The following is a 27615-nucleotide window of genomic DNA, read 5'->3' as shown; positions in this document are numbered from 1 at the left end:
TAGTGCGGAAACTGGTGGCGATGATGATGATGATGCAGATGACGATAATGAAAAGGAGCCCAATCCGGTCTCTGGTTGAATGGTTTCAACTTTTCACCAACAGCCTTCCACAAAGCGACGGCTTTGGTTTTAGTTGGCGGGATTCTCCTCAGACCTGCGAAAAAATTAATTATTTAGTACCCTTGCAGCAGGCATCATCAGCCTTCAACTCCTCTTCAGCAGCAACGGATGCCAGGCGAAATGTGTCACAGCATCCGTAATCATCGTGGTGAGAAGCACTTGAGCATCGCCATGCCACCTAATCCGAGGAATTGTTTGTCATCAAAAGTTAATTAGGCGTGTGTAATGGTGAAACCAAGCAGGCGGTAAATGTCATTCGGTTTAGCGGAAAAGCTTAGCCAGATTTCACGATTACTAACCTATTTAGTTGAGTTGGAGAAGATTGTTTTGTATTTGATTTAAATGGGTGAAAATTTGGGAAGATGATTCTGTTTGGATGTGTTTCTCTCTAGGTAGCTGTCTCATATTCTATTCAGCTTAAATTTATTTGACTTCATTGGTTTCATACGCATTCTCATGGCGTGGCATATCTTTCACGTGCCCTTTGGATTTTCAACAGTTATATATTTTTGGGCTGGTGCCTTTGTCTGCACCAAGGATAAGTATTACATGACACATTTTGGGGAAGTGTTTAACAACCATATTACCATGATTTGGGTTATTAATATTTCATTGCACAATATTTAATATATCATTTTTTTGACGAATTCATTCAAAACTGTTGTCCATATTTAGACTATAGTTTCGATTCACCCCAGTTGACGCCATGGGTTTTACATTTTTTGAATTTATAATCACGTATATACTGACCAAAGTTAATACAATAAATAAATGTAATAATTATTCAATTCGGTTTTATTTGTGAATAATCAAGTTACAATGCGTTCGTTTAGGTAAATAACAGAGTTTTGGTGATCCTTTCAGCTGTGTTTTACATCGTAGTTCAATCGAAAGTATTATTACTTATTACTATGGACTAGACAAGAGTAAGAAAAATTTATCAAAAAAAAAAAAAATTACAGAAGATGTCATAATTATATATGACGTATTTTTTTCAGCTATTACCAATATTGTAGTTTCTATCAAAATATTCAGGCCTCTATCAAGTTTCTATCAAAATGTTTAGGTCTCTTTTTAAACTAGTTGGCCATATTCTTTAATAATCTACAAAAACCCAAATCCTTTTTTTTAATAAAATTATTTTCAATAGGTCCTTTTTGGTACTGGGATCTGGTAAGGACCGAGTCGGCTATTGTAATTATAGTTTTCTTAAGGCTAAGAGAAACTAGAAAACCCAAATCATTGTTGGTTTTAATTCGTCCTGGATAATCCGGTCTGCAAAGGAGGAGTCCGAAAATGAAAAAAAAAATGTAGGCCATCAGTATACAACTAGCGTGAAACGTTTCAGAGATCTCAATATTAATTGAGTAATTGAAAGACGCAACTTTTGGTACCCAGACATGTATAGGTCATCGCTGATTTTTTTAAGTTATCGCAGTTTTAGTGAAAATAGTTGATTTTTTGCCGACTTCGTCATTTTCCTGTTTTTGCGTGGCGCGTGGCGCGTCGAAAAACGCAGTTTTTATTTTCAAAAAATCATATCTTTGAAACGTACGGTTCGACATCGCCAATTTTTTGATATGATATGTGAAATTTTCCGAGGAATCCGATAAACATATTTTCAGACATAGGCTCTTTGGTCCAGACACGGTCAAAACGCCATTTTTAGTTTTCATACGACTTTTTCATTAGTTAAGCTAGATTTTGGTACTTCTTACTATTTTTCTCAAATAGCCAAACTCATCACCTTTCTTTTGCGTCTAAGACAGCTAAAATCGGATGAAATGGCGCGGAGATATGATTTTTCGAAAAAAGTGGTTTTTGCGAAAAATGACGAAAATTGCCATTTTTCGAACCACCCTAGTACGATGTAGGTCACCCTAATGGCCAAACAAAAAAATACGGGTCTAATTGTTTTGGCCAAGGAACCCCCAGAAAAATTTTGAGCCCGATTGGAGAACTTTTTTTTCGGTTTAGGCTCTTTTCAAATGGAATTGCTGTATATATATATTTAATTTTTCTATTTAGAATCAGGATTTGTATAGTTTGCTCGATTTGTTCTCTAGGTCGTATCGAAACTTGCAGTTTTCAAACTATTGTTAAAAAGTAGTTTCTGCAACAAGTAGCGAAAAGAAGTTTTTTTCAGCACGAGTCGAACATACAAAGAGTGCTGCAAAAATCAAGTTTTGCAACGGTTTACAACATTTATTGCAATTTCGAAAAACGCTTTTTGAATGGAATTTTATGTCAAATGTTAGGGGGTGGGTCCAAAAATACAAATTGCTACCACAAATTGCTCAAAGAATGAATAACATCATCTAGTTCCCTTATTTTCAATGACTTCGAAAATATTTCCATCAGGGCCGAGTTTTAACTCCAAATTACCTGTGATGTGCTGAAAACTGAAAAAAATCATAAGGTTTCATATACAACTGCATTAATCTGAACTACTCATATTTCGACTAATGACCTTTATGGCAAAAAGATCACTCTGATTACACACCGATCATCGCCCTTACTCCTCTGATAACATTAATCTCTCACTTTGGGATTTAACCTAATTTTCGAGTCTTATTTGTTTTGATATCTCGTAAAGAGCCAATCCAAAGTCCCAACTCTGCCCGCCGGCAATTAAACTTGAGTTGAAGAAAACTGCGAAAGGGATTTGGGGCTGCTGCTGCACCCCAAAAATTAAACAGCAATAAAAAATATATCGCCACATCAGCATAAAGGCCAATTTCGTTATCGTACTTTTGGGATCTCGTGATCTCGGCTCGCTATCAACCCATCAATCTGGCAATAAACGGCTTTCGTTGCTGCTTCTGTTAGGGCTGCTGCAGCACAATTCGCATTGTTAAAAACTTCCCTGCTCAATAGACAGATGCCATAAAATGATTACAGCAACAGACATTTTCCTCTGTGTCTTGATGACCTTTCTCGTCGTTTGTCGTTCTGCCAGCGACCCAGCAAGTGGCGCTCGCGACCACACCAAAGGAATAACCACCAGCCTTCAAAGATATACAGCGAATGAGGCTGGCTGGCTATAACAAAAATAAGAAGAAGAAAAACCCCTCTGCCAGTCACATTTATACAACAACTCACTCTGAGCTGCTTCGAAGCATTTCATTTATTCGATAAAACGTAATTACATTTCCGTTTTCATTTTCTCTCATTTCATTTCCGGTCTCACTTTTTCTTTTTTAAAGGTATCGTTAAGCATATCCATCCTGCTCTCGTTGACTGTGTTCTTCTTGCTGCTGGCGGAAATCATTCCACCGACGTCACTAGTGGTGCCACTGCTGGGGAAATTCGTACTCTTCACTATGATCCTCGATACGTTCAGGTAAGCCGATTTACTCCCGCAATTTCCAACCTTGCAAACCTGGCCCCAACCAGCAGAGGGAATAAAGAACGTCTGCTGGCTTTTCTTGGTCTGGGGTGGGAAAATGTATGTACTCCCCAGTACACACAAATAATTAATTTTATTTTACGCCTAATTGAATTTCTTCGTCCAACGAGGGAAGGCGATTCATCGGATCTTTCACGTGGGGGTCCAGTCCAAAGAAAAACATTTCGCCCACTTAATCACGTTAGTTTGGGGTCAATTAATGTAGCACCTTTCGTTTCCCTTTCCGCCCTTGCAGTATATGTGTCACCGTGATTGTGCTCAACATTCACTTCCGATCGCCACAAACGCACACGATGGCTCCGTGGGTGCGCACGATCTTCATCAACCATCTGCCGAAGCTGCTGGTGATGCGCCGTCCAATTTACCAGCCGCTGCACCATTTTAGGTAAGCGTTTTGCATTGTTAGTGTACCTTTTGTTTATTGTTTACAATATAAATCCAAAAAAATCAGAGCAGGAATATGAATAAAACTAAGTATCGTTCTTTATTATTAGGGACCATCCATAAACCACGTGGACATTTTTTTGGAAATCTCAACCCCCACCTTCCTTCGTGGACAATTGTCAATAAAAAAAAAACTTGTTTGTATGGTGCGTAGACAATCGCCAATCAATCTGTGGTCTTAGAACTTATGTATTTTTTGTTTAAAAACAGAAATAAAATTTGCACTGGACGAAAATGTTTATAAAAGTTTGAAATTTTTAATTACATTTAAAATATGTTTTCTCTTAAACCTGTAGGAGAGAGTGGGGAGACTTGATCCCCTTTTTTTGTATCGCACATAACTTTGTCAATTACTCACAAAACTATAAACTTTTTGCATGAATTGAAAGCTTAAACATTCATCTATGTTTGGCTTATAAGGGTATATCATCAGATGATTTCTTCGAATCATGCCAAGCGTTTTAAAAAATATTTTAAACCGGCATTTTAAAAATGTTAGGGGTAACTTGATCCCCCTTTCAACATTTTGAAGAAATCTTAAGCAAAATGTTTCTTATTCATCCAAACTTTAAATTTTCTATAAGTTACAGCAATTTCACATAAAACCTGTACGTTTGTGTTCAAAATTTAACAAGTTTAGTATGTTAAATATTTAAAAACTTAAAATATTATTTTTTAAGTCAAAATTCAGCATGTTTACAAAAGCTGGAAATTTTTGTTTACAAAACTTTTGAAAAAAGGTTCAAACTGCAGTAAGTTATGTACAACTATACTAAAGGAAACTAAGTATGAAATCCCAGCCCAATTAATTAATCTTGAGGCTGATTCCAAGGACTGCAAAAATGCAGGGATCAAGTCTCCCTAAACGCACTTTTTTAAACAATTGATTGTAAAAATAGTATGACGATAAATTTAACATCAAATGCGTAAGGGTTTCGAAGTTCATAAGTTTATCAAACAATTCATATACAAAAAATATTTTTTTGAATATTTTTTTAGTGTTTTTTATGCATATCAGAAAAAGAAAAAAAGATCTCTTGGAAGTTTTTTGCAGCTCGTTTTAGAAAAATGTGTGTAACTCAATCTAATTTTTTTTAAATTTTTTTCTTTGTTTTCTACAATGAGTTTTAGTTAATTTCGCACAACTTTCTAGAACAAAGCTAATTGTTTTACCCACATGCTGATGAGATACAGGCTTGGGATCAAGTGTCCCCGGGGATCAAGTCTCCCCACTCTCCCCTACAGATTTCAGATTGTTTTTAGTTTAGACTTATATTTACATATTTTTGTGTTTTGAAAAAATATTGCTATTACCTCCTGATTCTTCGACCTATTATAGAAGGGAGGGAGGGGGAAACGAAATAATCTTTAAAAAACTAACTTAATCCACCTATGTGGTAGGTGCCTTCCTCACTCTTTTCCAACAATCGGTGATCTGTGATATGATGGGTTTGGACACAAATTTCGTCTAATTTCGTTAAGTTCCGGAATACAAAAAAAAACACACACATATCACTCAAGGGCTCATAAGTGGCATCATAAGTGGTCATAGCTTGAGACAGGGTTGCCAGATCTGCAATGTTTTAGACTCACATATCACATATTAGATCACACATATCACTCAAGAGCTCACAAGTGGCATCATAAGTGGTCATAGCTTGAGACAGGGTTGCCAGATCTTCAATATTTTAGACTCGTTGGAAAGGTTGATTACCATACCAACGATGGGTCGCATGATGGATCCGGACATTGTTTACATGCGTTTAAGTAAGATCCGGCTACAAAAAAAGTACAAAAATATCACTTAAGTGGTCAAAACTCGAGACAGGGTTGCCAGATTATCAATGTTGTGGACTCGTTAGAAAGGTCTTTCAATTACCTATCTAATGATGTGTAACATGAAGATGTTTGGTTCAGTTTACTGCCATGTATTCAACTTCCGAAAATATGCGAAAACACATTTTTATACATAACTTTTGAACTACTTATCGAAACTTCAAACAATTCAACAGCACCGTATGGGACCCTAAACTTAGTCGAATGCTTTTGGTTTGGTCAAAATCGGTTCAGCCAGTGCTGAGAAAACTGAGTGACATTATTGGTCACATACACACACATACACACACACACATACAGCTACCAACCACATAGGTGGATTAAGTTAGTTTTCGATTCTGAGTCGATATGTATACATCAAGGCGGGTTTTCGAGCTTTAAATAAAAAGTTCAATTTTAGTGAGGAAGGCAAAATATTTGCAACGGCCCTGAACTTACTTCACAAACCTTTAATAGCTTAAAAAACTTTTTTTTTGAGGGCCCATTATAACAAATTATAACAAATGGAAACAAATTCTGGCGGAGATTCGTGAAAAAATGAACTTGATTACAATTTTGTTTTGGTATATCAAACTGGAAAATTGATGATTAATTGTCCATTCAAAACTAAAAGAGATCAAAAATCTTTGCTGAATGTTTTGAAGGTAAATTGAATTTAATTTGTTGGAAAGAAAGTAAAAGGCTCGTTACGTTAAACAAGAAATTTTATCTACAATTGTCCAAGGGGGGAGAGGTGTTTGAGATTTTCAAAAAAATGGGGTCCACGTGGCTGATCATATATTTTCTTCCAATGGTTTTCAGTCTTACGTGGTAGTTCTTTTTTAATAATAAGTGAGGGTTTGGGATCTACCTTTTTGCTTTTTCAATTGAGTTTTCACATCTTTATAATACATATTCAATTACTGGTCTGAACACAGCAGAACTTTCATGAACTTTTTGAAAATATAGGCAATTTACATTGTTCTTGAGTAATCGGTCATATTTGAGCCGTTTTCTCACTGTAAAAAAAAGTAAATCTTTCCCAGTTCCTGAGAGGAAGAGTATCGGGGTCGGCATTTACAAAGCGGATTCAGTGGCAGTTTCATTCTCAACTTAATGTTAACATGTTAAGGTTAAAGTTAACATTCCATAGGTCGCCTCCCAAAGGTGTCGTGATAAGGTCCAGTTTGTGACGATGCACTACCTTCCCTTTGCTAAGCAATCGATTCCAGAAGGGAAATGATCACCAGTTTTGTTGGTCCGAGCCGGGATTTGAACCCCGATCTATCGCTTACGAGGCGGAAGCGTTACCACTGGGCTACGTGGCTCGGTCACTGTGCATTGTTTAAATTCTGGCTCTACATGCCTTTATAGAATATTGATTTTTGCTAGTTAGACTTAGCCACTAACGTGCACAGGGTGGGGCAACATGGGGCAACTGCCTCACCATCCTCAGAAATTTGTTCTAAATTTGGTCAGGGGGTGGGCACGCTAGTGGACTTAGCTTACCGGCGATAACCACTTTTGATTGTGATTCAAGGCATGCATTCATGTTTTAGGATATGGTTCATCTTCATTTCTTACCATAAACCACTAAAACGACAGAAAACCTCAAAAATTATTCATGCATAAATCAATCCCCAAACGCAACCACCATCAAATGTCCTCACTAATCATCAATAATGGCTTGAAACGGTGTACAAAAAAATGTGAGCTAGGGTTGTTTAAACTTATATGAAAATACAGTCGACTCTCTGGCTGTCGATCTTCTCGATATCAATAATTCTCCATCTATCGATGAATTCTTCAGTCCCTTCAATCTGCATACTTCAATTATCTTTATTCCTCGATATTTTCCGTTGCTTGAAGGATCTCTTCCTCGACGGTCCCTTGGATTCTGTTTTCTTTAAAAATCTCTTCCAGTTGTCAATAATTTCACTTTCTCATGGCTTGCATATACATTTTTCTTGGCGAAACGAAGCCTTGAAGGGTGTATGACATTAGTTTGTTTTTGTTTGTTGGACGTTGCCATGATTCTCTCCCATAGCTGGATATCAAGAAAAAAATATTTTCAATCGAGTCTTCATTTTGCATCGTTCTGTAAACTGATGATTCTCTTCCTCGACGGTCCCTTGGATATTGACAACCAGAGAGTCGACTGTACAACTTATGCACCAAAATATAGTTATATTGAGAGAAGCATCTATTTGAATTAAGTTTCAAAAAATAGATTGTGTTGGATGGTGGCTGATTAGAAAAACAGTCGTGAGCCACCCTATTTGCCACCCCCTGCACCACCTGTCAACACATCCGGTGGTGTCTTTATTCCTATGACGTCTTCTCGACACTGCTGGTGACGATCCGCAATTTGCACTCTTCCGTCCGTCCAACCGCGTTGAAATCCGCGATGATGAAAAGCCGTCTATCCGTCCGCTCGGATCCCCACAAATCGCATTGGAAAGAGTACCACGCACCAAACTCTCACAACTCACACGTGTCACTATTTTTCCAAAAATATCGCCATTGCAGTGCCGCTTCGCAAAGATTTATGTTGCGCTCATGCCGTGGAATGGCCGGCGACAATATCCCACCGCTGCCGCCGACTATTGCGTTTGATCCCTCGGTGCTACTCGATCATCATCTGCTCGATTCCAGCGACAGGTAAATCCAGGACAACTGCCGGTTCTGGACCATGCTGGTGGTTCTGGACTGTTTTGGATTAAGGGCTGAACTGGTCGCTTATTGTTTATGTGTGTGTGTGTGTGTGTTTCTTCGCAAAGTTTCGTTTTCATTCCCGTTTTTCCCACAGAAATAAAAAAAAGTGTGTCACCCATCCCAAAAAAGCTCCCCCAAATGTCTGCTAGAGTTTTGAAATTGATGTTGAGTGTACAAATCGACCCGCATACAACCATTCACTGCTGCAGTGTCCGACGCATCATCCACATGTTATCCACATATGTACATATGCCCTCAAACGCCAAAACACATAATCCACCCTTCCGAGCTTTATGAACCCACCCATGATGTTGTTCAAAATTGTTTATTCGCATTAGATGGTGTTTTCAGTGTCTGTTCGTTTGTTTGTTTGTTTGTTTGTTTGTTCATTACGGTTGTAAATTTTAAAGTTCCACTTAATGTTGTTTTATTTATTTTTCAGGAAATAGGGTGATTCGAAACTACCAATTTGATAAATTTTTCAGGTCGAAAAAACTTGATTTTCTCCTGATTTATAGAACTGAGTACTGGATGTTGTAGGCTTTTTTGAAAGGGCACACGATTGAACCAAACTGCATCAATAACTCAAAAGCGATGATAATGCATATGGGTCATTTATGCGATTAGGGACAGTTTATCTCGACAATGATACAACCAAATGTCTTTAAATTAATGGTTGAAAGTGTATATTTTAATCCAGTGAAAACAAATTAAATAAAAAAGTTTAATTGTGTGCTAGTACCAATCCTTGATATTTTTGCCGTATGTAATCCCGTTAAAAACATAAGGCATTTAAAAAAAATCCTACAGGTTAAGAAGAGAACAAATGGAAAACAACAAATTCAAAAACAAATGTCAAAACTCAAAAGATATATTTTTTGTATTTTGTCAAATCGTGTCTTAAAATAAAATACAAAAATGTAGTTTTGTTCAATTTCATTTAATGTGTCATAACTGAATTATTAGATCCATTCGCAAAATTCAGATTTTTTTTTTAATTTTATGTTATTTTTATATGGACAGCTTTTTGTTTCAAAGTCATGAACAGAAGAAACAAATGATTCAAGATTAGCTCGCAATTTATTATTCTTTGATAGACGCAACAAGTTCAGGTACCTTAATCCGGGGTGGCATTGACAGATGGAGTTACTTTGATAGGCTGAGTTTTTATACATTACAAGCCTTACCCGACAAACTTCGTTCTGCCTTATTCATTTGTTGACGTTTTTTGATTTTTTGCTTATTCAGCCTCCTGTGATCAAAATATGATTTGACGTAACTTTCTCCATACAATTTGCCGATGCTCCGGAATCGGTTCAAAAGTGGCCAAAGCGTCAATTAGTTAGCGTATAAACCTTCCTTGGGCTCATACGAACCCAACACAGCAAATAGCACCTCGATCCGACGCTCCGAATTGATGTATTTATGTATAAAGGCAGGGGGGCAGAATGGCCCATGGGGGCAGAATGGGCCACCCTTGGTTTTCGGCTTTAGAATGGATATTAGGATGGGTACGTTTTTCAAAAAGTTCTCGAATCAAGTTTTAGTATGGTTCCCCTTGTAAGGCATGCCCATAGGGACTTTCATGCCAAATATCAGCTCATTTGGTTGTAAACTGGCTCCGCGCATCAGGGTTAAAGTTTACATGGGAATTACTATGGGAAATTGGAACTTTTTGTTCAAACGCTCCTACAGGTCTGAGAAAATCACGCGCCAACTTCTGGTATGGTCAGGCCTATGGGGAATGGTCTGGAGAACAATTTACCGAAGAGAGCAAATGGATTCGTTGTCACTAGACCTGGCGCATCGGCAAACAAGCCGATGTCTCCGGAATCAACGGTTTTCCCTGAAAAAGCATCAAATTTTTTTTAGCATGCTATGAAAGCTTAATGAACACCGCGACGCCATACGTCAGGCAGCTACCACGTGGATGAAAAATTTGCAAAGAAATACAAATTTGCTATGCAAAGATTCAGAATTCGACTGAATAATATCAGGATTGCTCGCAAAAGAAAGTTTGCAATTGAATATTCCAGCCGTTTCTCACCCACGTGGTAGCTACCTGACTATGGCGTCGCGGTGTGCACCAAGCTTTCATAGCATGCTAAGGAAAATTTGATGCTTTTTCAGGGAAAACCGTTGATTCCGGAGACATCGGATTGTTTGCCGATGCGCCAGGTCTAGGGACAACAAATCCATATGCTCTCTTCGGTAAATTGTTCTCCAGACCATTCCCCATAGGCCTGACCATACCAGAAGTTGGCGCGTTATTTTTCAGACCTGTAGGAGCGCTTGAACAAAAAGTCCAATTTTCCCATAGTAATTCTCATGTAAACTTTAACCCTGATGCGCGCAGCCAGTTTACAACCAAATGAGCTGATATTTGGCATGAAAGTCCCTATGGACATGCCTTACAAGGGGAACCATACTAAAACTTGATCCGAGAACTTTTTGAAAAACGTACCCACCCTAATGGATATAAACCAACTGTAAGGCAAGGGTCTTATAAAGGACGTCAAATAACATCACCACACCGAAAACCATGTTTGTAAGAAAAAAACAAATTATTGACAAAACCACGCAAATGTTGTTTATTTCGAGTTTCTTAAAAAAACATTCTCGAAGGTTAGATTGTTTAAAAAAGTTTGTTCATTGTTTATAATGTTACCAGGAGCTATTACAAAGGTAATCAAACAACAACGGAACCTCAAATCAAATTAGAGGCTTGGTGGTGGAAGTGTTAAACTGAAATCCACTTGAGGGCAGAATGGACCACACTTTTCCTGCCTTATAAAAACAATCAAAAAATATGAAATTTTAGTTAAATGGAGTATGTCGCTCCTGGTAGGTTCACAAATCACGTTTAATGCTGAGCAGTTCTCTAGGATTTCGGTCATTCGATTTTTTTTTGTATTTTTTAATCCGACTGAAACTTTTTTGGTGCCTTCTGTATGCCCAAAGAAGCCATTTTGCATCATTAGTTTGTCCATATAATTTTCCATACAAATTCGGCAGCTGTCCATACAAAAATGATGTATGAAAATTCAAAAATCTGTATCTTTTGAAGGAATTTTTTGATCGATTTGGTGTCTTCGGCAAAGTTGTAGGTATGGATACGGACTACACTGGAAAAAAATAATACACGGTAAAAAAAATTTGGTGATTTTTTTATTTAACTTTTTATCACTAAAACTTGATTTACAAAAAAACACTATTTTTAATTTTTTTTATTTTTTGATATGTTTTAGAAGGCATAAAATGCCAACTTTTCAGAAATTTCCAGGTTGTGCAAAAAATCACTGACCGAGTTATTAATTTTTTAATCAATACTGATTTTTTCAAAAAATCGAAATTTTGGTCGTAAAAATTTTTCAACTTCATTTTTCGATGTAAAATCAAATTTGCAATCAAAAAGTACTTTACTGAAATTTTGATAAAGTGCACCGTTTTCAAGTTATAGCCATATTTAAGTGACTTTTTTGAAAATAGTCGCAGTTTTTCATTTTTTTAAATTAGTGCACATGTTTGCCCAGTTTTGAAAAAAATATTTTTGAAAAGCTGAGAAAATTCTCTATATTTTGCTTATTTGGACTTTGTTGATACGACCTTTAGTTGCTGAGATATTGCAATGCAAAGGTTTAAAAACAGGAAAATTGATGTTTTCTAAGTTTCACCCAAACAACCCACCATTTTCTATCGTCAATATCTCAGCAACTAATGGTCCGATTTTCAATGTTAATATATGAAACATTTGTGAAATTTTCCGATCTCTTCGAAAAAAATATTTTTGGAATTTTCAAATCAAGACTAACATTTCACAAAGGCCAAACATTCAATATTACGCCCTTTTAAAATGTTTGTCTTGATTTGAAAATTCCAAAAAAAATTTTTTCGAAAAGATCGGAAAATTTCACAATTGTTTCATATATTAACATTGAAAATCGGACCATTAGTTGCTGAGATATTGACGATAGAAAATGGTGGGTTGTTTGGGTGAAACTTAGAAAACATCAATTTTCCTGTTTTTAAACCTTTGCATTGCAATATCTCAGCAACTAAAGGTCGTATCAACATAGTCCGAATAAGCAAAATATAGAGAATTTTCTCAGCTTTTCAAAAATATTTTTTTCAAAACTGGGCAAACATGTGCACTAATTTAAAAAAATGAAAAACTGCGACTATTTTCAAAAAAGTCACTTAAATATGGCTATAACTTGAAAACGGTGCACTTTATCAAAATTTTAGGAAAGTACTTTTTGATTGCAAATTTGATTTTACATCGAAAAATGAAGTTGAAAAATTTTTACGACCAAAATTTCGATTTTTTGAAAAAATCAGTATTGATTAAAAAATTCATAACTCGGTCAGTGATTTTTTGCACAACCTGGAAATTTCTGAAAAGTTGGCATTTTATGTCTTCTAAAACATATCAAAAAATAAAAAAAAATAAAAATAGTGTTTTTTTGTAAATCAAGTTTTAGTGATAAAAAGTTAAATAAAAAAATCACCAAATTTTTTTTTTACCGTGTATTATTTTTTCCAGTGTAGTCCGTATCCATACCTACAAAATTGCCGAAGACACCAAATCGATCAAAAAATTCCTTCAAAAGATACAGATTTTTGAATTTTCATACATCATTTTTGTATGGACAGCTGCCGAATTTGTATGGAAAATTATATGGACAAACTAATGATGCAAAATGGCTTCTTTGGGCATACCGAAGGCACCAAAAAAGTTTCAGCCGGATTAAAAAATACAAAAATTAAAATTGAAGAAAAAAGACCGATTTCGTAAAGAATTGCTCTGCTACATTAGTTGATTTTTTAGTTGTTTTGATGCTGATTCGTAAAAAAAGTACCTTATTTCAACATATTAAAACTATTTTCAAAAATGTTTAATTTGGTAAGTGACTATTTTCATAAAAAAGGTCTAACTTCGTGGAAACTATGTTAGAAAGTTCCCTTCTGAGGCGCATCATTTATTATCTCCGTTCAACGTTTTATTAGACAAAATGGCTTGTGTTTAAAGGTGGCTCATTGTGCCCCGCACCTAGGTAAAGTAGCCGAAAAAAACTTTTTTTTCAAGTGGCTCAAAAATAGTTTTAACCTAAAAATGTTCATCAACCAAATATACAACATTGAAGGGAACATCCCAAAGCATAAGCCTACTACACTGAATTTATAAATTTGTATGTTTTTCTATGGGTTTTGGCGCATTTTACTTAGGTGGGCCATCAAAAGGTCATATGAAAACATAAAATTCTGTTTTGAAGGTCTCGGGACCAAAGATCCTATTTCTGAAAATATTTTTACCTGGTTCCTCGGAAAATTTTGCAATACTTAGCAAAAAATGGTGAAGTTATGTTTTCAATTGTCTGAGATACGATTTTTTTAAAATAAAAACTGGTTTTTTCGACGCGCCACGCACATAAATGGGAAAATGACGAAAACGACAAAAAATCGACTTATTTCACCAAAACTACGATATCTTGAAAATTTCAGCGATGACCTATACATGTTAGGGTACCAAAATTTTCGCAATTGAAATATGCAACTCGTTTTTTTTGATCAGTAGTGCGTTGCCTGTGTGGACGCTCAGTCCTGTTTTTTCGTGTTATTTTCCGTCTCTTTTGTGTCGCTGTTCGAGTGCATGGGGTGATTGGTCATTATAATTAAATAATGGCATCAGTAGTGCGGTGCCTGTGTGGACGCTCAGTCCTGTTTTTTTCGTGTTATTTTTCGTCTCTTTTGTGTCGCTTTTCGAGTGCGAGTAGTGCGGTGCCTGTGTGGATGCGCAGTCCTGTTTTTTTTCGGGTTATTTTCCGTCTCTTTTGTGTCGCTGTTCGAGTGCATGGGGTGATTGGTCATTATAATTAAATAATGGCATCAGTAGTGCGGTGCCTGTGTGGACGCGCAGTCCTGTTTTTTCGTGTTATTTTCCATCTCTTTTGTGTCGCTACTTGTGTACATGGGGTGATTGGATTTCTTCTGATTCGTGTTGTTTTCATCTCTTTTGTGTCGTTGTTTGTGTGCATGGGGTGATTGGTCTTCTTCTTCTTCTTTTTTCTTTATTTTTAGTTCGCGCGTTCGTTGGCCAATGAGTTTATTTTTGTCCTCTTTACATAGTTTTCGATAGAAACGATCCGAATTCTTTTTTTTTCGAGACAAGCAAGTCGTATTGCTGGATTAAGTCCTTTCTATATCATCGATGATCGGAAGGCACGCCGACGAATATGTTTTAAGGCTTATGATATAAAATCATTTTAATGAATAAAGCCCTTCTTACATCACCGTTGATCGGAAGGCACGCCGACGAAGAATTTCTGGAAGATCGCGGTCGAATTAATACTATATTTAAAATTCTAGATAGCTATCTTTCGGATTCGATTGTGAGTAGCGGGACTTCGCGGTTACTATGCAACGTATTTTTTGGAGTCTTTTTATATTTTAAATTTATAAGTCCTTCTTTTATCATCGTTGATAGGAAGGCACGCCGCCGGTTAAGTTCGTTTAAGTTATTGTTTTAATTTCATTACAATCGGTTACGTGGTGTCCTGTTTTCGTTTCGTTTATTTTCGTTGATCGTAATAATTTATTCCAACTGGCAGCTTTAGTATTAACTCATCTACTATTTTTGACATTTGCTCGCGTTATCTTAATTGTACCAACAGTAAAAATATACTGATAAGTCCAGCCCATAGCACTACCGCTCGGTTGGCACGCGTTCGATTAAAACAAACTTTTTAAATAATCAATTATTTATCTTTCCGCAGCCGGCTGCCTAAGATTTAAAATTTCAACCGATAAACCAAATGCTCATGGTCACATCACTGCCACTCGTGAATCCTGACCTCATACCCATCTACTAACCCCCTCAAAACTCATGTGATACTTTGTCGGAGAAGCAGTCGATTGGGCGGTCTCTATCACTCAAGTATCGGACTAACATTCCCATCCACTTCCCCGTGACCCTACCACTGGTCGTGGCCGGCGCCGGTATTGATCAGCATGATAGGGGCCTTTGAGAAGTTGCGAAGCGAGGAAAGATAGCTCCCACTTATCTTCCACGGCTCGTGGATGTAACTTCTGGAGGTCCCGGTCAATAACGGAGTAGCAACTGCGGGTGGGCACCTATGCTTATGCTTATGCTTATGCTTATTGAAATATGCAACTCGTTTTTTGTGCCGTTTTCGTCATTTTCCCGTTTCTGCGCGTGGCGCGTTGAAAAACCCAGTTTTTTTTTAATCGTATCTCAGAAAATTGAAAACATAACATCTCTATATTTTGAATGTTATTTAAATTTTTCCGAGGAATCAGGTAAACATATTTTCAGATATAGGTTCTTTGGCCCCGAGACCTTTAAAACAGCATTTCAAGTTTTCATAGGACCTTTTGAAATGTTAAACTAGATTTTTGAAACTTCTTAGGCTGGTACAAATATTTTTAAAAGTTTTTGTCACCCCCCCCCCCCCCCCTTCAAAATTGGCTCGAAAAATCAGGGGGCAAAAAAAATATTTTTACAATAAACTTCAAAATTTCAATGAAAATTCAAGTGCAACCAGTGGAAATCAAATTAAAATACATTCTTCCGCGTTAAAAATCATTTTTAGCATGTTTGGGTTTATTAAAAAATGTTAAGATTTTTTGAAAATTTTCGATGCAAAATCTTTTTTTTTCGATAATTTTTTTGTTTTTGTCAGATCTTAGATTTTTTGAAAACTAATGATTGCAAAACAACTGAACTAGTGTAAAATGCATTTTAAAACACTTTTTTCATTTAATGACTATGGTTTGTTATTTAATTTTTTATATTTTTTTTTATTTTTTTGCCCCCCCCCCCCTTGACCTCGGCCAGGGCCGAGGGACAAAAACTTTTTTAAATATTTGCATCGGCCTTACTATTTTTCCCAAATAGCCAAACTAATCACCTTTCTTATGCGTCTAGGACAGCTAAAATCGGATTGAATGACGTGGAGACATGATTTTTTGCAAAATGTGGTTTTTGCGAAAAAGGACGAAAATGACCACCCTAACACGGCGCAGGTCACCTTAATGGCCAAACAAAAAAATACGGGTCTAATTATTTTGGCCAAGGAACCCCCAGAAAAATGTTGAGCCCGATCGGAGAACTTTTTTCGAATCATGCTGTTTTCGTGGGGAATTGCTGTATATAGATAAGGGGTCATGATTTACCTTTTTTTCTTTAAACAAGAGCTCAAATCGCAAAACGGACTGCATTTTCAAATTATTTGGGGAATCTTCCACTAAGAACGCGTTTGAATGTTTTGCCCTCTCACTGAGTAAAGTTACAAAACCACTCGAAAAATTAACTTTCTAAGTATTACTATACGCATACATATCAACTCAGAATCAAATTCAGAGCAAATTTCGGATATCTGATACATTTCGGATATATTTGGAAACTACCTTTTAAAAGCTTTTTTGAAAGCATTCAGGCGTAATCTAAAACAAAAAGCTTTTACAATTCTGGGGTTTTTTTTGGAAAGGAACAATAAACCAAATGTTCAGTTTTGGCTTTTTGAGTGTTTTTTAATACCCCTGACTCAAAGCGGTGTGTAAGCTTGTTTAAGCTTAGTCTCTAATATCAGTGGGATTTCTTTCATTTTTATTCCTTTTGCACAGAACGACACCATTTAACTTTAACTCCAAAATATGTATTCTTAGATTTTCCTTAAGCTTATGGCAACATTTCACTATGCTTCTAAAATATGCCCCGTGGCATTTTGATTGAATCTGTGCATCGTAGCACTTACACCGAATAATCAACTCCAACTCCCAACTGCAACTCTCAACTCCCACTCTTAACTCTTTCCTAATTTCAACTACCCTGATTCTAAATCTAACTTAGGTTTTTATACTCCGAAGCGTTTTTAATCAAGACGCATGCGCAATATTCATCTCTACGGGAGTAGCTCAGCCACGTGCGTTTTGACTACACCGCGTTGATCTTGAAATCTTTCTGCTCGAAAATTCTCAGCAGGGATCCTGGCAGAGTTCATGACCCTTCTGTTTTCGCTTTATGCTTTTCCTTCCATCTTCCTACTTTGTTTATTTATATCTTAACCTACGTGCTCCTAGAAATATAACACTTGACTCGTGTCAACATGTGTTAATGAGTGCATCTGAAGATGTTGCACTTCGTCTGATTGTAAAGACCAATGTACTTCTGACAAATTCTTCCCTGTTGGTCGAACTAAAAATCTAAATTTATATTCTGATTAACTGAGGGTCGCTACATACCCTTACACTACCCAGCTAGATGTTTGTCTGCTAAGATAAGCATCTACTGTAAGCCTAACGCTGGTTCTTGATAAACGTTGATTTTGAAAAATATGTTTTTGTATATCTGAGTACTAAATATAATTGTTGTTCTCGTTCTGTTGTCTCCTCTGCGTTGATATAATTGATAAAATAGCTGGCTTGATAATTCGTCGATGTTGTTCTTCACTTGACTTTTGGTTTGAAACTTGAAAACATTCAATAAACCACATAGATTGAGACATTTGACTTTGTTGATTTGACTATAGTGGATCAATTCTGCCAAACATTATTTGATACATTTTCCTTCTTGTCCTTTCCTTGATGCTTTTTTCTTATTGCATAGAGATCTGCGTTAGTCCTTCTTTGTGTTCTGCAGTCGATAAAATTTTCGTGGACCTCAATCGAAACTTTTCATTCCATTCCATAAGATCTGATTGTAGTGTACAGATCATGTTTCATCATTTTGCCATACTTTTTCCTTTCCATTAGATCCGAGAATTGTATTTGGATGTCTTGCCTTAATTGTCAGTTTTGATATATATTTTTCCGGTTGAGAAGTTTTTGCTTCTGACTGAACAAACAGAAACTATTCCATGTAATATAATTTAGCATCATAACCATTCTTTGCCTTGTATCATATACTTCACTCCATCATTGTTATGTTCCACCATTTTTTTATACAACTCATCTCCTGTCTCAATTTTCTGCAATTTATGAATGCAATACTTCCAATAATTCGTTGATGCCAAATGTGTTGTCCGAAATGTTGTAGTTGTATTGCTGCTATCCGCTGTATCCGAATGTTAACGTTTGATGATATTTGTGTTCGTGTAGGTGAGATTTTACATATTTGTGTAGTATCGTGTTACAGATTTTTTTTTTTTTTTTGAATAATTTCCTAAGTGACTATCAATTTAACAATTCTTTGTTTAAAGTTGATATTAATCATTGTAGCAAAGTATATTATAATTATAATTTCCTAAGCCTATCCTGCATCTACTGCTCATTGTTTTTGTTTTTTCAGTTTAAAATTTAATCGGATGCCTTTCTTTTACTCTAATAATTTTAAATCTACACTGGCATTGGCTAAAAAGTTTTTCAAAATATTAGTTTTTTATACTTACTCCGCTTACTCTCACGTTTTTTACTTCAGTTCATCGATAATATTTGTGTTTAAGGTGCGTTGTAAAGATTTTGTTTGCAAAATCCTCTTCCCCTCTCTTTTTCCAGGTAGAATTAGGCTTGTTTGAATAAGGACCTAAATTTTTTCCTAAAATGAAACTAAATACATACTTTATCATGTGATGTGGGATAATCTATTTGTGTTTTCTCGACCCACACTGCATTTTATTTTTCACACACAAACACATGTATTCTGGGCTGCAGTCCCTTGTCCAATCACGCATCAAAACATCATTTATCCATCTCAATTATACTGTGATATCATTTATTGTACTGATCAGTAGAGTGCACTCTTTTACTTAATAATCCCATTAAATATAATTATTGACGTCTTTAAACATATGTTATAATTATGTACCACGTGGATTTAATTTCAGTTCATGTTTTTTTTTTACCTTGATAATCTTTCTTTTTCTGCACGTTGTAATTTATAATCTATATTCATCTTTTTACCTTCCCAATATCTTAGTCATTTGTTTATAATAAAATGCTTGTTCATAAATAAAATCCTCGTTAATCATTGAATTTTCGCAATCTATTGTTGTGAATCTTTTCCAACTTGTTTCCATTCTTAATTACTGTAGTTTGTTCACTTGGTAAATCAACAACTTCATATGGACCTCGCCATAAACTTTGTAACTTCTTTCCTACACCTGTGGGAATGGTTTCTACAATAACCAAATCCCCCCACCAAGGTTGCCATTCTTTTGCATCTTTGTCGTAAATTTCCTTTCTTTTATGTTTTGAAGCAATTACGTTTTCTACAGCTTTGTCGTGGACATTTTTAAAATTTGCTTTCATTTCCTTTATGTAATCATCGTAATTTAACTCTCTGTCAGTAATGTTATAAACTGTATTTGGAATTCTCGCTAATCTTCCGTACAATAATTCAAAAGGTGTAAATCCAGTAGACGAATTAATTGTTGTATTATACTGGAAAGTGAAAAATGGAATTAATTGATCCCATGTTTGCGGATTTCCAACAATAAAGTTTCGCAAATAGATTTTCAGTTCTCTATTTGATCGTTCTACTAAATTTGCTTGTGGATGATATGCACTTGTATTTATTTTCTTTATTTTCAAAATTTTGCATACATTTTTCAGTAAATTACTCATAAAATTTGTTCCTTGATCGGTAACTACCTCTAGTGGAGCACCATAGCGACAAATAAAATGTTCCACGAATGCTTTAGCGACAGTTGAGCTTTCCTGATCAGGCAATACAGCAACTGTTAAAAATCTTGTTAGATCATCTTGAATCACTAAACCATAACGATTATTGTCGTCAGATGGGGTTAATATTACAATATCCATGAATACTTTTTGGAAGGGTTCCGTTGAAGTCGTTGTTATCTTCATAGGAATCTTATTCTTGGGCCAAATCTTGTTCTTTTGGCACAGTTCACATTGTCTTACATAGTTTTCAATATCTCTACGCATGTTTTCCCATGTGAAAAGTGGACTTATACGTTGAAGCATTCTTTTACCTCCCACATGACCTCCAAGGGGAGCATCATGAAATTCTTTCAAAACCGTTTCTCTGTCTTCTACTTTTACAAACATTCTGTCTTCATTAGATGCATATAGTGTAAACATTTTATCAAATTTTCCTGCCATAAATCTTAGAATATTGACATCGGGAAGTTGCTGTAAATTTCTAAATGAAATAATTTGAATATTTTTAGCTGATTTGGCAAAATCAGGACATTTAACAAAACTTTCTAACAAACCCTCAAATAACTCTTCTCTATTAGTAATTGAACGTTTTGATCCATTCAAAATAAAACCCCACAATTTGTTATCTGGAAATGAAAAAATTCTTCCATTTATATTGTCCTTCATACCATGTGGTAGATCCACCAATTCACTTAGCTCTTTGAACGCTGTCTTACTATTAATGATGACAAAATTAGCATCTGTATTATTCACATTGATCATTGTTTTTGTAAATTTAAGTAAACTAAAATTAATTTCATCTTTGTTTTGAGCATCGAAAAAGTCATCCAATGTAAACTTTTTCCATGAATCATCATCCTTTTTGTCCATAATATCGATAGCCTGTAAGGAATCAATAGTTATGTCTAAATCATCATCATTGTCTGAAAGATTATCAGTAGTATAATTTGAATTCTGTTGTAATAAAGATTGATTATTTCGAACAGGTTTTGAGTTATCAATTAAATTTGAATTTTGACGTGTTTGTTGTCTAGTAACAACAGCAATTAAATTATTATTTGAACTTTCCGAAACATTTTCAATGTTTGCATTTGAATTTTCTTCGTGCTTAATACGAGAAAGAAAATCAGCAACAACATTCTCTTTTCCCTGTTTATATCGGATATCACATCCAATACCTTGAATTTTTAATCTTAATTTGGAAAGAGTCGGTGAGGTCTCTTTTAGTCTCCAAATTGCAATCAACGGCCTATGATCAGTATAAACAATAAACTGTTGGTTAAAAATATAATGTTTAAAATATTCAACTGCCCAAACTATAGCGAGTAATTCTTTTTCAATAACGTGATACTTCTTTTCAGAAACACTTAATGCTCTACTAGCATAAGCGATTGGGTTATCATTTGTTTTAGCATTTGATAACACGGCTCCAACAGCATAATCACTAGCATCTGTTGTAATGACAAAGGTATCCTTATAATTCGGACGTACTAAAATTGGTTCTGAAATTAAGCAGTGTTTCAAATCATGGAACGCTTTTTCACACTCTTCAGTCCATTTAAATTTTACATCCTTTTTCAATAAATTATTCAAATGTTTGCGTTTATCTGCCATATTCGGAATAAACTTGCCGTAAAAATTGATTGTTCCCAGAAATGAACGAACATCCTTAGCATTTTGAGGACGTTTTAATTCTTTGATTGTTTTGATGTTATCATCTGTAGGCATAATTCCATGCTTATCAATCGTATGACCCAGGTAATTAATCTGTGTCTTCAGAATGGTACATTTTGATGTTTCCACCTTCAAATTATTTTGGTATAATGCTTCTAAAATCTTGAATAAGTTTTCATTATGTTCTTCAATAGTTTTTCCAAATACAATAATATCATCGAGATAAACAAATGCTTTAATTGGTTGAATCGAGTACAAAATAATATTCATTAATTTTTGAAATGTTGCTGGGCTATTTCTAAGACCCATAGGCATTCTTAAAAATTCATAATGTCCTTTTGAAGTTGAAAATGCAGTTTTAGCTGCATCTTTGGGGTTTATAGGTATCTGATAAAAACCTGACTTTAAATCAATTGACGAAAAGTATTGTGCATCGCCAATGTTATCCAAAATTTCATTAATCAATGGAATCGGGAAAACAAAAGGTTTTGTTATCATGTTAAGTGATCTGAAATCTACAACAATTCTATATTTCTGTTTGCCGTCAGCTCCAACCTTTTTTGGTATACATAAAACAGGAGCATTCCACGGGCTTTTACTAGGTTTAATAATACCCAGTTTGAGCATTTCATCAATTTGCTCACCAATGTGCACTTTTGTTGCCTCAGGCATCCTATATTGCCTCTTATTAATGGGAATATTTGTTGTGGTTTCTATTTCATGAATTGCTGCATCCGTAAAAGTCAATTCATCTCCTTCAATAAAAAATAATTTGTTAAATTTTTCAATCATAGAAACAATTTCCTCAAAATTATGTTTATTCAAATGTTCTAGATTTACTAAATCAATTATTTTCTGAATTCTTTCCCTACCTTTAATGCTTTTTAAATTTTTGAATTCCGTTACATCACCATCTTTATCAATGTCTAAATTTAATTCTGTTGGCATACAAGGTTGATCATCTAATTTATTTTCAAATCCATCAATTGTTTCATCAGAGTGTACAATATTTTCGCAAAACGCAACATTATTTAGTATTTCTCCTTCATACTTGACTTCTTGGTCTTTTTGAAAACCACTGGTATCATTTTGATAGTTAGTAACGCTTGATTCATTATTTTCAAAATTATTTTTCTTATAGATTTGATTTGATTCAACATTATTCGATTTAAAATATATTTTTGGCTTTTGTAATACAATGAATTTAAAGTTTTTATCGATGAAGAGAGTGTGCTTCTTTAAAAATTCTGCTCCAATTATACCAGGCACAGACAAATTCTTCATAACATAGAATTTTGTGTTATAAATTGTTTTACCGATTAATAAATCAATAACCACCGATCCTATCGTTTCAGTTAATGTATTACCAATGCCAGTTAACACTCCTCCGTCCAAGGTATCCCGTACTTACACGAACGACCAAGGCGGAAAAAAAGTTGGAACGCTAACTTCAACTCGCTGGTTCTCAGCCAAAACTCAACCAATCTGGATGATTCCTTTTTCTAGAGATTTGTACGGATCTCCAGATGAGCCTAGAACTTTGCAGATCTCGATTTGATCAATCCTCTAATAACTACGACTAAATTAGTCGGAGCAACTTTTTTTCCGCGTGTATTTCCGAAAAGCGACTCAAGCGGGAACATTTTTGCTACGCTGCAAAAACACAATAACTTTGCTAAAATGTTAGCAAAACCCATAAAATTATATATCAAAATTTCCGTTATGATCTCAGGATTATGATGAGCTTCTCAAATTTCCATTATTTTCACATAAAAATTCACAAAACTACGTAAAACTACAGAAAAAATAAAAATGCCTCATTTTATGACTAGAACTTTATGGTAAAATCATTGTTTTCATTGATTTTTTAATGAAAATGTTTCAAATGATCTAAATTATATGTTTCAGAATCATTCTGAGTGTGTTTTTTCCTGAATACTAAAAAATTTTACCAAAACTACGTAAAATACAGAAAATTTGATAAATTCCTTTAGAACTTTATTTGCTTCATGATAAAATCATTGATTTATTTTATGAAAATGTTTCAAATAATCTAAATTACAAGTTTCCGAATTATTCTGAGTGTGATTCTTACTGAGTACTACAAAATTTTACCAAAACTACGTAAAATACAGAAAATTTGATACTTTCCTTTAGAACTTTATTTGCTTCATGATAAAATCATTGATTTATTTTATGAAAATGTTTCAAATGATCTTAATTACAAGTTTCCGAATTATTCTGAGTGTGATTCTTCCTGAATACTAAAAAATTCTACCAAAACTACGTAAAATACAGAAAATTTGATACTTTCCTTTAGAATTTTATTTGCTTCATGATAAAATCATTGATTTATTTTATGAAAATGTTTCAAATGATCTAAATTACAAGTTTCCGAATTATTCTGAGTGTGATTCTTACTGAGTACTACAAAATTTTACCAAAACTACGTAAAATACAGAAAATTTGATACATTCCTTTAGAACTTTATTTGCTTCATGATAAAATCATTGATTTATTTTATGAAAATGTTTCAAATGATCTAAATTACAAGTTTCCGAATTATTCTGAGTGTGATTCTTACTGAGTACTACAAAATTTTACCAAAACTACGTAAAATACAAAAAATTTGATACTTTCCTTTAGAACTTTATTTGCTTCATGATAAAATCATTGATTTATTTTATGAAAATGTTTCAAATGATCTAAATTACAAGTTTCCGAATTATTCTGAGTGTGATTCTTACTGAGTACTACAAAATTTTACCAAAACTACGTAAAATACAGAAAATTTGATACTTTCCTTTAGAATTTTATTTGCTTCATGATAAAATCATTGATTTATTTTATGAAAATGTTTCAAATGATCTAAATTACAAGTTTCCGAATTATTCTGAGTGTGATTCTTACTGAGTACTACAAAATTTTACCAAAACTACGTAAAATACAAAAAATTTGATACTTTCCTTTAGAACTTTATTTGCTTCATGGTAAAATCATTGATTTATTTTATGAAAATGTTTCAAATAATCTAAATTACAAGTTTCCGAATTATTCTGAGTGTGATTCTTACTGAGTACTACAAAATTTTACCAAAACTACGTAAAATACAGAAAATTTGATACTTTCCTTTAGAACTTTATTTGCTTCATGATAAAATCATTGATTTATTTTATGAAAATGTTTCAAATGATCTTAATTACAAGTTTCCGAATTATTCTGAGTGTGATTCTTCCTGAATACTAAAACATTCTACCAAAACTACGTAAAATACAGAAAATTTGATACTTTCCTTTAGAATTTTATTTGCTTCATGATAAAATCATTGATTTATTTTATGAAAATGTTTCAAATGATCTAAATTACAAGTTTCCGAATTATTCTGAGTGTGATTCTTACTGAGTACTACAAAATTTTACCAAAACTACGTAAAATACAGAAAATTTGATACATTCCTTTAGAACTTTATTTGCTTCATGATAAAATCATTGATTTATTTTATGAAAATGTTTCAAATGATCTAAATTACAAGTTTCCGAATTATTCTGAGTGTGATTCTTACTGAGTACTACAAAATTTTACCAAAACTACGTAAAATACAAAAAATTTGATACTTTCCTTTAGAACTTTATTTGCTTCATGATAAAATCATTGATTTATTTTATGAAAATGTTTCAAATGATCTTAATTACAAGTTTCCGAATTATTCTGAGTGTGATTCTTCCTGAATAATACAAAATTTTACCAAAACTACGTAAAATACAGAAAATTTGATACTTTCCTTTAGAATTTTATTTGCTTCATGATAAAATCATTGATTTATTTTATGAAAATGTTTCAAATGATCTAAATTATAAGTTTCCGAATTATTCTGAGTGTGATTCTTCCTGAATACTAAAAAATTCTCCCAAAACTACGCAAAATACAGAAAATTTGATACTTTCCTTTAGAACTTTATTTGCTTCATGGTAAAATCATTGATTTATTTCATGATGCTTTTTCAAATGATCTAAATTTTAAGTTCCTGAATCATTCTCAGTGCGTTTCTTCCTGAATACTAAAAATAAATTACCAAAACTTCGTAAAATACAGAAAGTTTTATAATTTTTATAATTTTATGTTGGTAGAGCATTGTTTTGGAAGCTTATTGTATGGGAGCAGATCTCTACAGAATCAGTCTTTTTTCTTTAATTTTATTTTTTGTATTTTTAATCCGGCTGAAACTATTTTGGTGCCTTCGGTATGTCCAAAGAAGCAATTTTGCATCATTGGTTCGTTCATTTAATTTTCCATACAAATTTGGCAGCTGTCCATACAAAAATGATATGTGAAATGTGAATATTCAAAAATCTGTATCTTTGGAAGGAATTTTTTGATCGATTTGGTGTCTTCGGCAAAGTTGTAGGTATGGATATGGACTACACTGAAAAAAATGATACACGGTAAAAAAAATTTGGTGATTTTTAATTTCACTTTTTGTCACTAAAACATGATTTGCAAAAAAAACACTATTTTATTTTTTTTATTTTTTTATATGTTTAAGAGGATATCAAATGCCAACTTTTCAGAAATTTCCAGAATGGACAAAACATCTTTGACCGAGCTATGATTTTTTGAATCAATACAGATTATTTCAACAAATCGAAATATTGTTCGCAAAAAACTTTCATCTTCATTTTTCGATGTAAAATCGAATTTGCAATCGAAAAGAGCTTCAGTGATTTTTTTTATAAAGTGCAAGTTTTCAAGTCAAGCTATTTTTAGGTAACTTTTTTGAAAAAAGTCGCAGTTATTCATTTTTTAAATAAGTGCCCATGTTTGCCCACCTTTGAAAAAAATATTTTTGAAAAGCTGAAAATATTTTTAAAAGGGCCTAACATTCAATATTATGCCCTTTTGAAATGTTAGTCTTGATTTTAAATTTTTGAAAATATTTTTTTCGAAAAAATCGAAAAATTTCACAAATGTTTCATATTCCATTTGTAAATCGGACCATTAGTTGCTGAGATATCGACATTAGAAAATGGTGGGTTGTTTGGGTGAGACTTAGAAAACATGAATTTTCCTGTTTTTTAACCTTTGAATGGCAATATCTCAGCAACTAAGGGTCGTATCAACAAAGTTCAAAAATATAGAAAATTTTCTCAGCTTTTCAAAAATATGGGCACTAATTTTAAAAATGAACAACTGCGACTTCTTTTCAAAAAAGTTACCTAAATATGACTTTAACTTGAAAACGGTGCACTTTATAAAAAAATCACTAACATACTTTTAGATTGAAAATTCGATTTTACATCGATAAATAAAGTTGAAACATTTTTGCGACGAATGTTTCGATTTTTTTTTTAAATCTATATTGATTCAAAATTTATAACTCGGTCAAAGATTTTTTTTTGCCCATTCTGTAAATTTCTGAAAAGTTGGCATTTGAAGTCCTCTAAAACATACCAGAAAATTAAAAAAAAAAAAAAAATAGTGTCTTTTGCAAATCAAGTTTTAGTGACAAAAAGTGAAATTGAAAATCACCAAATTTTTGTTTACCGTGTATTACTTTTTTTCAGTGTAGTCTATTTCCATACCTACAACTTTGCCGAAGACACCAAACCAATCAAAAAATTTCATCAAATGAAACAGATTTTTGAATTTTCGAATATCATTTTTGTATGGACAGCTGACAAATTTGTATGAAAAATTATATGAACGAACTAATGATGCAAAATGGCTTCTTTGGGCATACCGAAGGCACCAAAATAGTTTCAGCCGGATTAAAAAATACAAAAAATAAAATGACCGAAATC

General features: G+C 33.9%; 1 protein-coding gene across 1 annotated transcript in view; it reads left to right on the top strand.

Moving 5' to 3' along the window:
• The first annotated feature begins 240 nt into the window (after positions 1-240).
• LOC120419876 (uncharacterized) overlaps positions 241-27615 on the top strand; it is a 47848-nt gene continuing 20473 nt past the window's right edge. The window contains exons 1-4 of the mRNA XM_039582737.2: positions 241-313; positions 3229-3463; positions 3765-3914; positions 8318-8449. Coding sequence (XP_039438671.2) covers positions 241-313; positions 3229-3463; positions 3765-3914; positions 8318-8449 — 590 coding nt within the window. The remainder of the gene's footprint in view (positions 314-3228; positions 3464-3764; positions 3915-8317; positions 8450-27615) is intronic.

Source organism: Culex pipiens, chromosome 1 (assembly GCF_016801865.2).
Source record: "Culex pipiens pallens isolate TS chromosome 1, TS_CPP_V2, whole genome shotgun sequence".
NCBI classification, from domain to species: Eukaryota; Metazoa; Arthropoda; class Insecta; order Diptera; family Culicidae; genus Culex; species Culex pipiens.
The sequence above is the reverse complement of the archived record's forward strand: the minus strand, read 5'-3'. Positions and strand labels throughout refer to the sequence as shown.